This window comes from Mizuhopecten yessoensis, unplaced genomic scaffold, assembly GCF_002113885.1.
Source record: "Mizuhopecten yessoensis strain PY_sf001 unplaced genomic scaffold, ASM211388v2 scaffold3343, whole genome shotgun sequence".
In the NCBI taxonomy this organism is placed as follows: Eukaryota; Metazoa; Mollusca; class Bivalvia; order Pectinida; family Pectinidae; genus Mizuhopecten; species Mizuhopecten yessoensis.
In genome coordinates, this window is record NW_018404997.1 from 170,798 (window position 1) to 186,002 (window position 15,205).

At 34.6% G+C, this 15,205-nt stretch overlaps 1 protein-coding gene across 1 annotated transcript; it reads right to left on the reverse strand.

Annotated features, from left to right (window-relative positions):
- Window positions 1–2,124: 2,124 nt before the first annotated feature.
- On the reverse strand, window positions 2,125–14,445 carry LOC110447405 (transcobalamin-2-like). Its single transcript, XM_021493069.1, has 9 exons — window positions 14,360–14,445; window positions 13,859–14,042; window positions 13,090–13,373; window positions 12,665–12,813; window positions 8,118–8,196; window positions 6,539–6,634; window positions 5,422–5,596; window positions 4,218–4,336; window positions 2,125–3,798 (listed from the first exon to the last, which is right to left on the reverse strand). Exons 1-9 carry the CDS (start codon window positions 14,436–14,438, stop codon window positions 3,728–3,730), a joined length of 1,236 nt encoding a protein of 411 aa, XP_021348744.1. The 5' UTR covers window positions 14,439–14,445; the 3' UTR covers window positions 2,125–3,727.
- Between the last annotated feature and the right edge of the window lie 760 nt (window positions 14,446–15,205).

A 15,205-nucleotide genomic window follows, 5' to 3' on the forward strand; every position in this document is an offset into this window, starting at 1 on the left:
GTCGTTTCATTCCATCATTCCTCGCGTTTCGTTTTTCCTACTTTCAATCCATTGCTGTCAGAAAAGCATGTTTTGTTCCGTTCTATTCGCGTTTGGTCCCAAACAGTGAAACTATTTTTGTTCCGTTCCGTTGAGGTTTTGTTTCATTCCGTTTTCATTCCGTTCTCGTTGCGTTTTCATTGCGTTTTCATTCCATTCCGATTGTCAACTGAAACGCTGACACCCCTGTATCTTTTAATTGAAAAAAATATAACGCTTGTTCTATTTAGCCAAATGTTCTCTCTTTTCAAGTAAAATGAAAGACATTGTAAGACATTGTTTCTTGTCTGTCTGTTTGTCTGTCTATCTAACAGAAATATGTTAAGCTAGTAGAACGCGGACTCAAGACCATATGTCATGGTGACCTGTTGTCATCCGTCTTCGTCTGTCGTGCGTCGTGCGTTAATTTTTATCTTGGGAGCACCATAACTTGAGTAAAAATAAATGGATTTCAATACATTGTGCTATGCTGCTTTATATTTTATCTCGGACAAGTTCAAAAAAGCAATAATTGGTAGAGTTATAGGCCTTTGAAATTTCAATTACTATTGGAGCCTATTGGACTTGATCTTGTGAGCACAATAACTTGAGTAAATGTGAATGGATTTCGATGAATTTTGCAATGCTGCTTTATATCAATAAGATCTCGGACGAATTGCAAACGGGCCCGATCAGACAGTAACTGGCAGAGTTACAGCCAATGAGAGAAGACAAGGTGGCCGATCCTGGCCTCTTATTTCCTGACACGAGAAATGTTCGACTTCTCAAGATTATCTGCAGCAATTCACTTCTTTATTTGTAGAAATGTTTCTTATGAGGTTCCGAAGAAGTGGTCTTACTTTTTGTGCCGATTAGAAATTCCAAGATGGTCACCCTGACCTATCATTGACTGAGATGTTTTTGACTTCTTCTCCAGAAAGACTACACCGATTGACTTCTAACTTGGTAGAAGTATTACTTATGAGGTTTCAATCAAGTTTGTTATTTTTCATGCTGATTGTAAAATTCCAGAAGGCCACCCTAGCCTGTGATTGGCTGGGATATTACCAACTTCATCTGTATATAATCCATTAAACGTATCATCTAATTCATCTATACAGCATGGGTATGCCTGGTCTCCGGGTTGGTATGGGTGTATGCCCTCTCCAAAGTAACTATTTGTCAATTTTGAAAAAGAAGAACTTGTTACAATTTGAGTATTTCATAATTTACTTAGATTACCGTTTAGGCCCATGGAACTCAGTTTTACTAGTTCATTTGTTTGAATCCGATCTTGATAAAGATGTACATATATATTGGATATTAAATATTAAGGAAAAAAAAGAAAAGTCTAAGAAATAAAAGGGAATTGTGCTTCATTTTGTTTTATTTAATAAAACTAGAAGAAAGTACATAAAATGATATATGATGTATATATGTAAACCAAACATAAGAATTCATAATGTATTACATGTATCAGTTGTTAAACATATGTTTATTTAAGCAATAAACTTCATAGATGTGACAGGTAATCAAAACCACACAATCCGGCAATTAAAGTTCAGAATATTGTATATCTAGTTAAACACTGTTAGATAGGATTCGCTTACTTCATAAAATCGTTAATTCTATTCCGATGTGATTTTAGTGATAAAAATGAAACATATTTTCTGTTATTACATTACCTTCAATGGATCATCAGGACCAAATATTCTTTGTTTATTGATATCGTTATTATTATAAGTGACTTAAGACCCCCATACATATATTTCGGGTGTTGGAAACCTTTTTGTTGATATTATTATTAGATATATATGATTAACAATTCAATATGAGAAAGAATGATTAACATATGGGGAGTATTCTAACCAGGTGTTACTTTACTCAACATCTCCATTGTGTTTATATAATCCAAAACATCTGTCGTCCACCTAATCACATTACAATGTATATATCAATACCACGCATGCTTAATAGTTACATTGATAAGTAATAACAAATATATTTATATATATGAAACAAACTGACTGGTAAATTAAAATGACTGAAAATATATAATTTTACTAGAACCAGCTATCTGGTTTTAATCAACTTTTCCAATGCTCTTCGTCAATTATCAAACATGATTATTTTGAAGAAAAAGATAATGTATATATCGTTTGTGATTAAACCTTTTCTTTAATTATTGTTGTGCTGGGTATTTGTGGAACACCAACCACCATTATATACTTATGCCGAAGGATTTTTTTCATAAATCTGTTCACGTTAAAATGAGATTAGCTACACATGGTTCAACAGCATAGTTTTCAAAATAAATTTCGTACTTCATGCAAGTATGATTTTTCACGCAGAGATTGAAAACACAAATATAGTTGTCAAATCATTAAGCAGATAAATATATCATAGTAATCACAGATCTGATGAGGTGACAGAATCGCTTAAGACATACAATGGTACCATTTTACGGCTTTAGCATGAATGTTATATGATCAAGCTCTCTCTTTCGAAATTATAGAATCACGATTTAAAATCAACATCTCTGCCATAGTTCTAGTAAAAATAAATATCGCTATACCAAGTTCAACAAAAGAACTTGATAGCATCGCCTAAAAACATCACCAGAAGCATTACATTAGCAATGTTTTAAGGATACTTAACCCAGTCTGCAAAACATTAAACAGTTCATCGGAAGTTCTTTACACACAGTAATCTCCCTTTAATGTCTTTTATGATATAAGTGTAGGATAACTGACAAGGATAATTCTATGGCAAGGTAGCTCACTTGATTTGAGCGAAATCATAATAATATACATGTATATCTATGCAACATTGTTATATCAATCTTCAAAGTTTGCAACAAGATCTGTTTTAATTTATTTTAAAGTCGAAATCATATCCAAAGCAAAGACTTTGTATATATGTAACCTAGACATGTATCCTACTGCGGAACTTTAGAAAAGAATAAAGGTGTCACGGAAAAGAAAGTAGCACGTTATTCTTCACTATAATTTATGATTGATAATTTCCAATAAAAATGGTATCAATTGAAGTACTGTATATGTCCGTTACACAATTATCACTATGTATGCGAATTATGGCTCGGTGTAGTCCCTCAGATATATATAATGCACTAGCGGACCACTCTTTATTACAAGTCGACAACGTTGTATCTTATATGGGGGAGTGCGTGGTACACAGTTCACCAACGTCTATTAACTCCAATTATGGGGTACTACAAACTTTCGCCATTTTTTCTCCAAGTTGTATTAACATATATAAATAAGATATAGTTGGAGAGGGGACTGAGTAGTTCGTAAGTAAAGTTAAATATTTAAAATTAAGCATATTTGTACAGCATACACTTTATACTCTTTAGGCTAGGTTGCTCGTGCAGATTTAAAGCGCATCAAACAGTTTGTAGTGCGCCAGTCTATGCGGTAAACCGTAGTTATGTCATTGGTTGGGATTAGTTATTCACATACCAACCTTCACCTACCTCGACTGGAGTAAAAACAATAGTTTGGTTGGTTATTACAGTATGTATGATGTAGGTGTAAAGTAGAACGAAGTAAAACTGGACCCAAACAATATAGCAAAATAAATATGCACAACCTACATCAACATATCGCCCTTTTCTGCTAACGTTTGAGTATCCAAACAGAGGACACAGCGGTATACGCTCTGGTTATAGGTAACCATGATGTTTTTTCTAATGAGGTCCAAAGTACGTGAGCTCGAAGATGTAGTGATCGCCATCTACTGGGTAGGTTTTAGCAACACCTGTAATAGCAATAATACAGAGTGTAACAGCATAGAGGATTACTATTGAAGGATAAAATACACATAACACAACAAAGTCATCTAGTGTCTAGGTACGTAAATGATGAAAACAAAGGTTGTGATATCTTGATCATTGATGTCATCTAGAAACTTGTATGGGATGGTTGTACTGTTCATGTGACCGGCTTTAATGACATGCAATCAATTAGCGTGTGAAATATTTAAGACAATTTTGTCTACATGAATAACCAAAGTTTCGCTAGATAGACACATTATATTTATAAAAAAAAAGAACAAATTTTTGAAGTTTTCTATATTTGTTTTCCAAACACAGGGAAGCAGTCGTAAAGACAAAAGACAAGATGTATCATGAACTACGGTGCCTGTATTTTCTGGCACGGAACTTTGGAGGTGTTTACCTTGTTGAAGGGGTGTGTCTGGAGCCGTCATACTCCTCCAGTACATGTTGGTTTCATTTCTCGTTATGCCATCGATCGTTACAACACTCGGTCCAAAACTTGTTTGAGCAGTGCCAAAGCTAGAGAGTCAACAAAACAGAAAATCATTCGCTAGATTTGAATCGTTTGACATGCTTATTTATTTCTTGATTTATTTTCTATTTATTCGCTATCAGCTAATAAAACTATCCAAACAACATATAACAACAAGAACAACCATGTTGATGTTGTTACAGAAGCTTGCCTGACAAATTTGTGTGATGAAGCTTGCCTGACACATTTGTGTGATGAAGCTTGCCTGACACATTTGTGTGATGAAGCTTGCATGACACATGTGTGTGATGAAGCTTTCCTGACACATGTGTGTGATAAAGCTTGCATGACACATGTGTGTGATGAAGCTTAAATGGGCGTTTTTTACGCTGTGCCAATTCGGGTTATTATCAACGTCGTTTGTCGCACATCTTAACAAATCAGCTCACGGATGAAAAAAAAAAGGATGAGGAATTCGATTAAAAACAAGAAACTAACATCAATGATGATTTGTTTGGAGTTTACTTCACAACATATTTTTGATTGTTAATGAGGATTTAGTTAACAGTGAAAATTGGGATGATAATGCTGATTAAATAAAATCATTTTATAAATGAGGATTTTATTACCAATTACATTTTGATTAAAAATAATGTTTTGATGAAGAAAATATGTTTGAACAAAGAAACGAGCTACTATTTATAGGACTTGACTGACAGTGAGGTTTCGCTGACATTATATATGTAAAAGTGAGATTTTCTTCACATTACGGATTTGATTTTGACTCTTGACTGAGGAGCTATGATTCTGTCTATCCCTTCATACGCTCACTAATAAACCACATCCAAAGAATATTAAACGATCATAGTAGTATTATACATGTGTTAACGTGAAATACCAATGTATGAAGGACAGCAAAAGACATATACAGTTAGTATGTTTCCTTAGTAAGGTATAAATCATAACCAGCCATTTCTAAACCTCCTCCATAGACAGTTTGATATAGTGCTCCCAGAGCGAGGGGGCTTTAGCGGGTTTGGTGTAAGATAAGTATTAAACACGTTATATGATGTGTTAATTGATCATTTTTTTATGAACCCTTTTTTGGGTTTTTTGTTTATGGCTAGAGCACCTGAAGGTAGAAGAGGGTTGGTCCTGGAGGGCTGTCATAACCTGTAGAAGAGTAGGCTTTGTTGGAACGGACACGTGTGCGTTCCATTGTTTCGTGATGTTGGTCAGGATATAGTCCTTCATTGTAATTGTGATACTCAGCATCATCATTTCGGTAGATGGGTTCAGTTTTCCGGCTACAATTACATAAATCATATAACGAAAACTTACCACGGTTATCGTAAAAGAAATAACAACTCCAAAAATATTATTTAATTTGGTTTGTACATGTACTTAATGTTGTAGACTCTAGCCCAAAAGTTTCCCATTGTGTATCGGCCAAGTAATGAACGGTCTGTTTTGTTCAGGGTTTAACGCCCATTCAACAGCTAAGGTCATAAAAAACGGATGCCTTGAAAGATGTCTCATAAAATCCCAGTGTGAAGGACGACAACTGTTGGTGATCATCGGGCACATTATCATTATCCTAATTAGCCACTTAATATTACAATAGGTTTACGTAAACCTGACCTAAGACCTGCTACAATAGGTACATTTATTTAACAAACCACTGTCTCGATCATAGACAGACTACTTAAGTTACTAACTTTTAACCCTTGTTTGGCAGAATAGTGTAATAACTGAATATCATACACAGTAGTTTACGAATATCATTATTATTGGCCGTTAATCAAGAATGGTAGAAATGTCTTCACATTTGTCGAGGTCCATTAAGGTAGAAATGTTACTATTACTGACCACTAGCCCCCGGATGTTATTTTTACTATTTGTTACTTACTATAAATATCAGTATGTCTGATATGTAATAATTACCATTAATTAATCCAAACCGAAAAGTAAAAATACCACGTGATCAGCTGGTCAATACAAAAGTGGATCACATAGTACATTCAACAATCGAAATAATTTTACTAATGGCTAAAATTCGTATATATCCGTTTCGTTTGAAACCCAACGGTGTTTTGTAACAGTCCAATTGTGAAGCAAAGACACAGTATTGTAGGAAAACTGCTGTTACCTATCACTGGACCCACCTTGATAGTTAAGTACTAATAATAACGACAAAACAGAAGCAATCCTGTTATCAACATGTTTTAAAACACATATCCTAGACTTACGAACAGGTGGATGGATTTCGATGTCTAGGTAAGACATGTCCGCAAGTGCTGGCAGGATATGGGAAGCAGCCAATCCATACTTCATTGTCTCCTTGACTAAATAAATTGATATTTTATTTTGTTTTATTATATTTTATCAATACAAAATGAGGAAATATTATTTAAATAAAAACATTATTTTTCTCTGCCTTTTAAAATAAATATACAAATGATAATTCTTAATAATACAAAATCTGACGTCATAAACAGAGACCCCGACCAACCATGTTTAGTGATTTAGAGGCTGTGAAGCACTCCCGCTATTTGATACAGTGCCATTTTCTTCATTTCAAAATACAAAATGAAGTAATCAACATTTCCGGTTGAATAGCATTTATAATTAACGAGTATTACAGAACATGTCAACATTTCCACATGTGCGATAGAGGAAAACCACTAAAAGTTACCGTGCCGTAAATATCCGCTCTTTTTTCCTATTGGCGGGATGACACTAGTTATGTTCCTCCTTCACTTAGAAAGCAAACTTTCAATCAATAACACACTCAGGATGAGAAACATGTCAGAGATATAAAACATAAAGGAATCAAATCATATTTTCTTATGTGCCGTAAAGAATTTCATATTCAATATAATGTGACGCATGCGTTGACACCTACGATGTAATGGAGACGTCCCTGCTAAAACGTGGTCGACAAATCAGGCACACAGAATCGGCGAGATAGACGAAAAAGCTGGAAACCGATTAAGAGTGCAATAAAGCGAAAGTATACAAGATGATGTCTTACACCGATGGGATGCGCTTAAGGAGTAAAAATGGTTCGTCCACCACTATTAAGCTTCAAGGCTTTAACTTTACAACACTCGGCACGTTTATTGTGTAAATATTATAACTGACTTAGTTGAAGGCATAGTCCCCATTCGTTGGATTCTACTCTCATGACATCTCGTGAAATCGCGTATGCATGACAATGACGTAAACATGGCTTCATTCCTGCTTCTAGTGTAATGAATAGCAGGCGGGAAAAGGCTACGACGTTGATACTTGACATAAATATAAACTATTAGAATTTTTAATCTTTTCATACAAATATACTTATAACTATAATGGAATTGTATTACTTCAATTTCCATCACATTTTTTCCGACAGATTTCGGCACGGTAACTTTGAAATACTTTTGAACAACAATTATTTCCAAAGAAGAGAAGGGCGTACTTTCTTAATTATGATAAGCAATGAAACATCTTTGTACTGATTTATTTATATCTATTTATTCAAAAAGGTATTTGATGGAATGCTAAATGTTGATTAGTTACACAGATAATAGGCATTCCCTCAATTCTTCAGTGCAAACAGTAACGACTCTTGATAATAATGGTGTGATATCAAAGCTAATGAAACACACTTTATACCATTACACATGTCACGTCCCGTGAAAATTGCGTAAGTTATGTCAGATTTGATCAATTTCTTTTCATCTCAAAAATATTTCTTATGATCAATCCACAATTTATTCCACTCAAAGATTGTGTCCATTTTGCCTTCTCTAAATTATTGCAATAGAAATAGTTGTAACTTACCATCGAGTTTAAGCATGATGCCCATTTTCGCCTTGCTGATTTGATTCGCGTAAGATGCATTTTTGGTAGAGATCAACGCCTGTAAAGATTGAAACGCGTAGAAAATAATTATGAGAAATAGGGAAACTGATTTGGTTGTTTGTCGATATGTTTTTATTTTAACATAGCACTATGACTCAATAAAACAGCATAAACTCGACTGAATGGGGAAAAGATCTTATTAAAAAATCCATTTTACTCTGTATACCTTTCTTAATTACATTATAATAAGAAGTGGTGCATTGATGGTTTTCTCATTCTTTCCACTTGATTAGTATGATATATTCGGTTTTTTCTCTCACTTGACAACCTCCTCGTTTTGGCCTTCTTTATCTCTAATTAGGTTACCTATAATTGTATACCAGTAGATCGTCTTACATCTGTCTTTAGAACGTCACGATGCATATTGTATATAGTGTTCTACCTTTGTTGTCAGAACAACACGGTACATATTGTATATAGTGCCCTACCTTTGTGGTCAGAATAACACGGTAAATATTGTAGATAGTGTTTTACCTTTGTGGTAAGAACAGCACGGTACATATTGTATATAGTGTCCTGCCTTTGTGGTCAGAATAACAAGGTACATATTGTATATAGTGTTTTACTTTTGTGGTCAGAACAACAAGGTACATATTGTATATAGTGTTCTAACTTTGTGGTAAGAACAGCATGGTACATATTGTATAGAGTGTCCTGCCTTTGTGGTCAGAGCAACACGGTACATATTGTACAGAGTGTCCTGCCTTTGTGGTCAGAATAACACGGTACATATTGTATAGAGTGTTTTACTTTTGTGGTCAGAATAACACGGTACATATTGTATAGAGTGTTTTGCCTTTGTGGTCAGAACAACACGGTACCTATTGAATATAGTGTTTTACTTTTGTGGTCAGACCAACAAGGTACATATTGTATATAGTGTTTTTCCTTTGTGGTAAGAACAGCACGGTACATATTGTATATATTGTCCTGCCTTTGTGGTCAGAATAACAAGTTACATATTGTATATAGTGTTTTACTTTTGTGGTCAGAACAACACGGTACATATTGTACAGAGTGTTTTACTTTTGTGGTCAGAATAACACGGTACATATTGTATATAGTGTTTTACTTTTGTGGTCAGAACAACACGGTACATATTGTATAGAGTGTTTTGCCTTTGTGGTCAGAACAACACGGTACATATTGTATAGAGTGTTTAACCTTTGTGGTCAGATAGCCACGTTACATATTGTATAGAGTGTTTTATCTTTGTGGTCAGAACAACACGGTACCTATTGTATATAGTGTTTTACTTTTGTGGTCAGAACAACACGGTACATATTGTATAGATTGCCCTACCTATGTGGTCAGAATTACACGGTACATATTGTATATAGTGCCCTACCTATGTGGTCAGAATAACACAGTGCATATTGTATATATTGGAAAAAAAATTGGTCAGAACAACACGGTACATATTGTATTAGAGTGTTTTACTTTTGTGGTGTAAACAACACGGTACATATTTTATATAGTGTTTTACCTTTGTGGTCAGATTAGCACGGTACAAATTGTATATAGTGTTTTACCTTTGTGGTCAAAATAACACGGTACATATTGAATATAGTGCCCTACCTTTGTGGTCAGAACAGCACGGTACATATTATATATAGTGTTATACCCTTTTGGTCAGAACAATACGGTACATATTGTATATAGTGTTTTACCTTTGTGGTCAGAACAGCACGGTGCATATTATCTATACTGTTTTACCTTTGTGGTCAAAATAACACGGTACATATTGTATATCGTGTTTTACTTTTGTGGTCAGAACAACACGGTACATATTGTATAGAGTGTTCTAACGTTGTGGACAGAACAGCACGGTACATATTGCATATAGTGTTCTACCCTTTTGGTCAGAACAACACGGTACATATTGTATATGGCGTTTTACTTTTGTGGTCAGAACAACACGGTACATATTGAATATAGTGCCCTACCTTTGTGGTCAGCATTACACGGTAAATATTGTATAGAGTGTTTTACCTTTGTCGTCAGAACAGCACGGTACATATTGTATATAGCGTTTTACCTTTGTCGTCAGAACAGCACGGTACATATTGTATATAGCGTTTTACCTTTGTGGTCAAATTAAAACGGTACATATTGTATAGAGTGTTCTAATTTTGTGGTCAGAACAGCACGGTACATATTGTATATAGTGTTCTAATTTTTGTGGTCAGAACAGCACGGTATATATTGTATATGGTGCCCTACCTATGTTGTCAGAACAACACGTTACATATTGTATATAGTGTTTTACCTTTGTGGTCAGAATAACACGGTACATATTGTATATAGTGATCTACCTTTGTGGTCAGGACAGCACGGTGCATATTGTGTATAGTGTTCTACCTTTGTGGTCAGAACAGCACGGTGCATATTGTATAGAGTGTTTAAAAATAAAATGTATTTATGTATCGTTGTATTTGCATGGTCAGAACAAGACAAACATATGATATATAACGTCTTACCTGTGTGGTCAAAACAAGACAGTACATTTTGAAAGAATTTGCTTACCTATGTGGAAAAAACAGGACAGTTAGTTTTCAAAACTTTGTCTTACCTGTGTGGTCAGAACAAGACAGTACATATTGTAAGAATTGTCTTACCTGTTTTGTTGTATATTCTACCTGAACTGCGAAGAGCGCAAATCGCTATCTGCATTTAGCATCACCTTTAGTATGACAGTTTACCCTATGTAATCAGTAGCAGAGTGTACAATTTTAGTATAACAGCTAACCAAATGTAATCAGTACCAGAGTGTACACATTTAGTATGACAGCTTACCCTATGTAATCAGTACCAGAGTGTACACTTTTAGTATAACAGCTTACCAAATGTAATCAGTAGCAGAGTGTGCACATTAAGTATAACAGTTTACCCTATGTAATCAGTACCAGGGTGTACAATTTTAGTATAACAGCTTACCCTATGTAATCAGTACCAGAGTGTACACTTTTAGCATAACAGCTTACCAAATGTAATCAGTACTAGAAAAAAAACCTTGAGTATAACAAATTACCCTATGTAATCAGTACCAGAAAGTACACATTTAGTATAACAGCTTACCCTATGTAATCAGTACCAGAGTGTACACTTTTAGTATAACAGCTTACCCTATGTAATCAGTACCAGAAAGTACACATTTAGTATAACAGCTTACCCTATGTAATCAGTACCAGAAAGTACACATTTAGTATAACAGCTTACCCTATGTAATCAGTACCAGAAAGTACAATTTTAGTATAACAGCTTACCCTATGTAATCAGTACCAGAGTGTACACTTTTAGTATAACAGCTTAACAAATGTAATCAGTACTAGAAAGAAAACCTTTAGTATAACAGCTTACCCTATGTAATCAGTACTAGAAAGTACACATTTAGTATAACAGCTTACCCTATGTAATCAGTACCATAGTGTATACTTTTAGTATAACAGCTTACCAAATGTAATCAGTACTAGAAAGAAAACCTTTAGTATAACAGCTTACCAAATGTAATCAGTACCAGAAAGTACAAATTTAGTATAACAGCTTACCCTATGTAATCAGTACCAGAGTGTACAATTTTAGTATAACAGCTTACCAAATGTAATCAGTACCAGAAAGTACACGTTAAGTATGACAGCTTACCCTATGTAATCAGTACCAGAGTGTACAATTTTAGTATAACAGCTTACCAAATGTAATCAGTAGCAGAAAGTACACTTTTAGTATGACAGCTTACCCTATGTAATCAGTACCAGAAATTACACATTTAGTATAACAGCTTACCCTATGTAATCAGTACCAGAGTGTACAATTGTAGTATAACAGCTTACCCTATGTAATCAGAACCAGAGTGTACAATTTTAGTATAACAGCTTCCCAAATGTAATCAGTAGCAGAAAGTACACTTTTAGTATGACATCTTACCCTATGTAATCAGTACCAGAGTGTACAATTTTACTATAAGAGATTACCAAATTTAATCAGTACCAGAAAGTACACGTTAAGTATGACAGATTACCCTATGTAATCAGTACCAGAGTGTACACTTTTAGTATAACAGCTTATCAAATGTAATCAGTACCAGAAAGAAAACCTTTAGTATAACAGCTTACCCTATGTAATCAGTACCAGAAATTACACATTTAGTATAACAGCTTACCCTATGTAATCAGTACCAGAGTGAACAATTTTAGGATAACAGCTTACCCTATGTAATCAGTACCAGAGTGAACAATTTTAGGATAACAGCTTACCCTATGTAATCAGTACCAGAATGTACAATTTTAGTATAACAGCTTACCCTATGTAATCAGTACCAGAGTTTACACTTTTAGAATGACAGCTTACCGGCTCAGTACCAGAGTAAAAGTAACAGCTTTACCTGTAACCAGACTTAACACATGAGGATGACATATTTACGTACGTAAACAGTACTGGAGATTACGCATTGAGTCCGACAACTTTACCTGTGCGGCTAGCCCGAGAGAGTACACATTGAGTGTGTTGTTTTCCTTTTGAATTTCCTGCGACACGAGATCAGCGGCGACCTGGGCAGCAGAGGAGCAAGTTTCGGTTTTGAGGCACACACATGCCATAGTAATCATTGAGGCCTCATCTGTTAAACCGAACACTCAGACGTTGTTTTATGTCATCTTACACATGTTTATATTCATATAGTTATACAATATTCATAGGATAAATGTTCTTCGTAATTTGATAACATTTTTAAAGCATTCAAAGAGTGCATAATACATTTGTGATTAATGATTTTACCTAGCAACATGCTAAACACTCAGAACAACCAAACGGGTTTTTTTTATCTCTAGAACAGATAATTGAACTGCTAACAGTAAGATTGGATAAGGAAAAGCAACACTGTTTATCAAAATACCTGTTCCAAATGTATAGGTGCCCGGATGTGCTGTAAGGATGTCTTCATACAGACTGTCAAATGTCCTGTTATGCTGACACATTGCGAGGGCCATCCATGATAGGGCGAATCTGTTGATACGGAAGTAATCCACTGAGCTTTGAAGCTGTTTCTGAAGGATGTCTAACAGGTTGTCGGTACCGTAGTATGCGGTTGCGGCCTCGTGTGGACATGCTACCACAATGGCACTAATGTACTGGGCCAACTTTCCACGTGACCAAACGTTATTGGAAAGCTCGGAATCACTGTAAAGTCAATTTCATAATAACACGATATTGTAACCAAGCTAAATTACTAGATATATGCAACAGCTATAGGGATTCATTAAATCATATCCTTTTATGGAGTTATTCTGTGATATCATCATTTCATCAAACATCACAAAAACATTGATATATCAAGTCAGTTATAAATCAAAAATTNGCTAAATTACTAGATATATGCAACAGCTATAGGGATTCATTAAATCATATCCTTTTATGGAGTTATTCTGTGATATCATCATTTCATCAAACATCACAAAAACATTGATATATCAAGTCAGTTATAAATCAAAAATTGTCTAAAGCAAGGACAATTGACAACGAATAACAAGAGAAATATATCAATTATTTACAAAAAGACCATTGAAAAAGTGCAAAAATGAATAAGACCAATTTTTCCGGAATGGTAAGCTTACAGATGCATTGTCAAAATACAATAAAACAGTAACTTTGATAGCAAAGCGTACTTTTTTAGGGCTGCAAGGAGGTCTATATTCATGTTGGCGAGCTTGCCAAAGTACTCTGACTTATGTTCCTCGAACGCCTCCGGGTATCCTAGGGTCACGCCTATTATGGCCTCTGCAGTGTCCAGGCGATATGGGCTCCATTCTGGGGTCGACATCAGTGATACTAGAACGGACTCCTTTATTACTGTAGCCAGTAGTGTAAGTCATTTGTAGAAAAATGAAAAATGAAATATAATTCATTTATATAAAGAATTCCAAGCGTGTTATAACCGACCTATTTGGCATTGTTATTACCATGATCCTACAGTCGATATTTATACCAGTATTCATTCTCCTACTTTGAAGCATAGACACATGAAAATAAAATACATTTACGGTTTAATGTTAATGGTATTTATTAGCATTTTTTTATATTGATGATTACTTTATGTTTTTAATTTTATTGTTTTAAATTCTACTTATTTTTTCTTAGTATAGTAAATAAGACATGTTTCTACGTACCTTTCATTCGGGATATTTTATAGATGGCATCATCTTCTCTTGTGTTTTGTCGTCCTTCAAAAAAAAAGGAAAATACCATCAAGCAGATATATTTGCATTGCTGGTTTTCAGTTGACTTCTGTCGCCTAACGGTAATGATCCCAAACTTGATAGATCCAACATTTGGTAAACAGTATGTCTGACCTGTTACATTAAACCAAAGACTATTACAAAATAATAAAATAGAGTTTTCGGAACATTTATATTTAATGTTTAATCTTAACATTCATGAAACTCAGTTGCTTATAACCACAGTTTTTATCCTAACATGAGCGGTAAAATGTTAAGTATGTGCATTTAAACATTGCAATTATTTCTGACGATGAAATATTAAATTATTGACAAAGTAAAAACGCGATTTAATTTCCCATTTTTATATTGAATCACTGATCATTGATCAACACATAATCGTCGTTTGCAAATATATAATGTCGTAGGTAGGCATTAGCAATGCGGGTTTTTTCATGGTTCCCATACTTCCAAGTACATCACATGATGTTCCAGATAGGTGCACTTCCGTACTGAGTAAACATGAACCATGGCTGACCACATACCTTCAACATGATCCTTTATTGCTCAAATGTTTCACATACTTACAGGATACAGCATCATTTGGTAAAGCTTAAGCTAAGCTGTCACAAATTTAGCTATTCAATGTTGTCACATATCTACTAGATACATTATCATTGTTATGATTATAACTAAGCCGACTGTCACAAACACAGTAATACAATGGTGTCACATACCTACAAGCTACACTATCAATGATATGGTTATAACTAGGCTGACTGTCACAAACACAGTTAT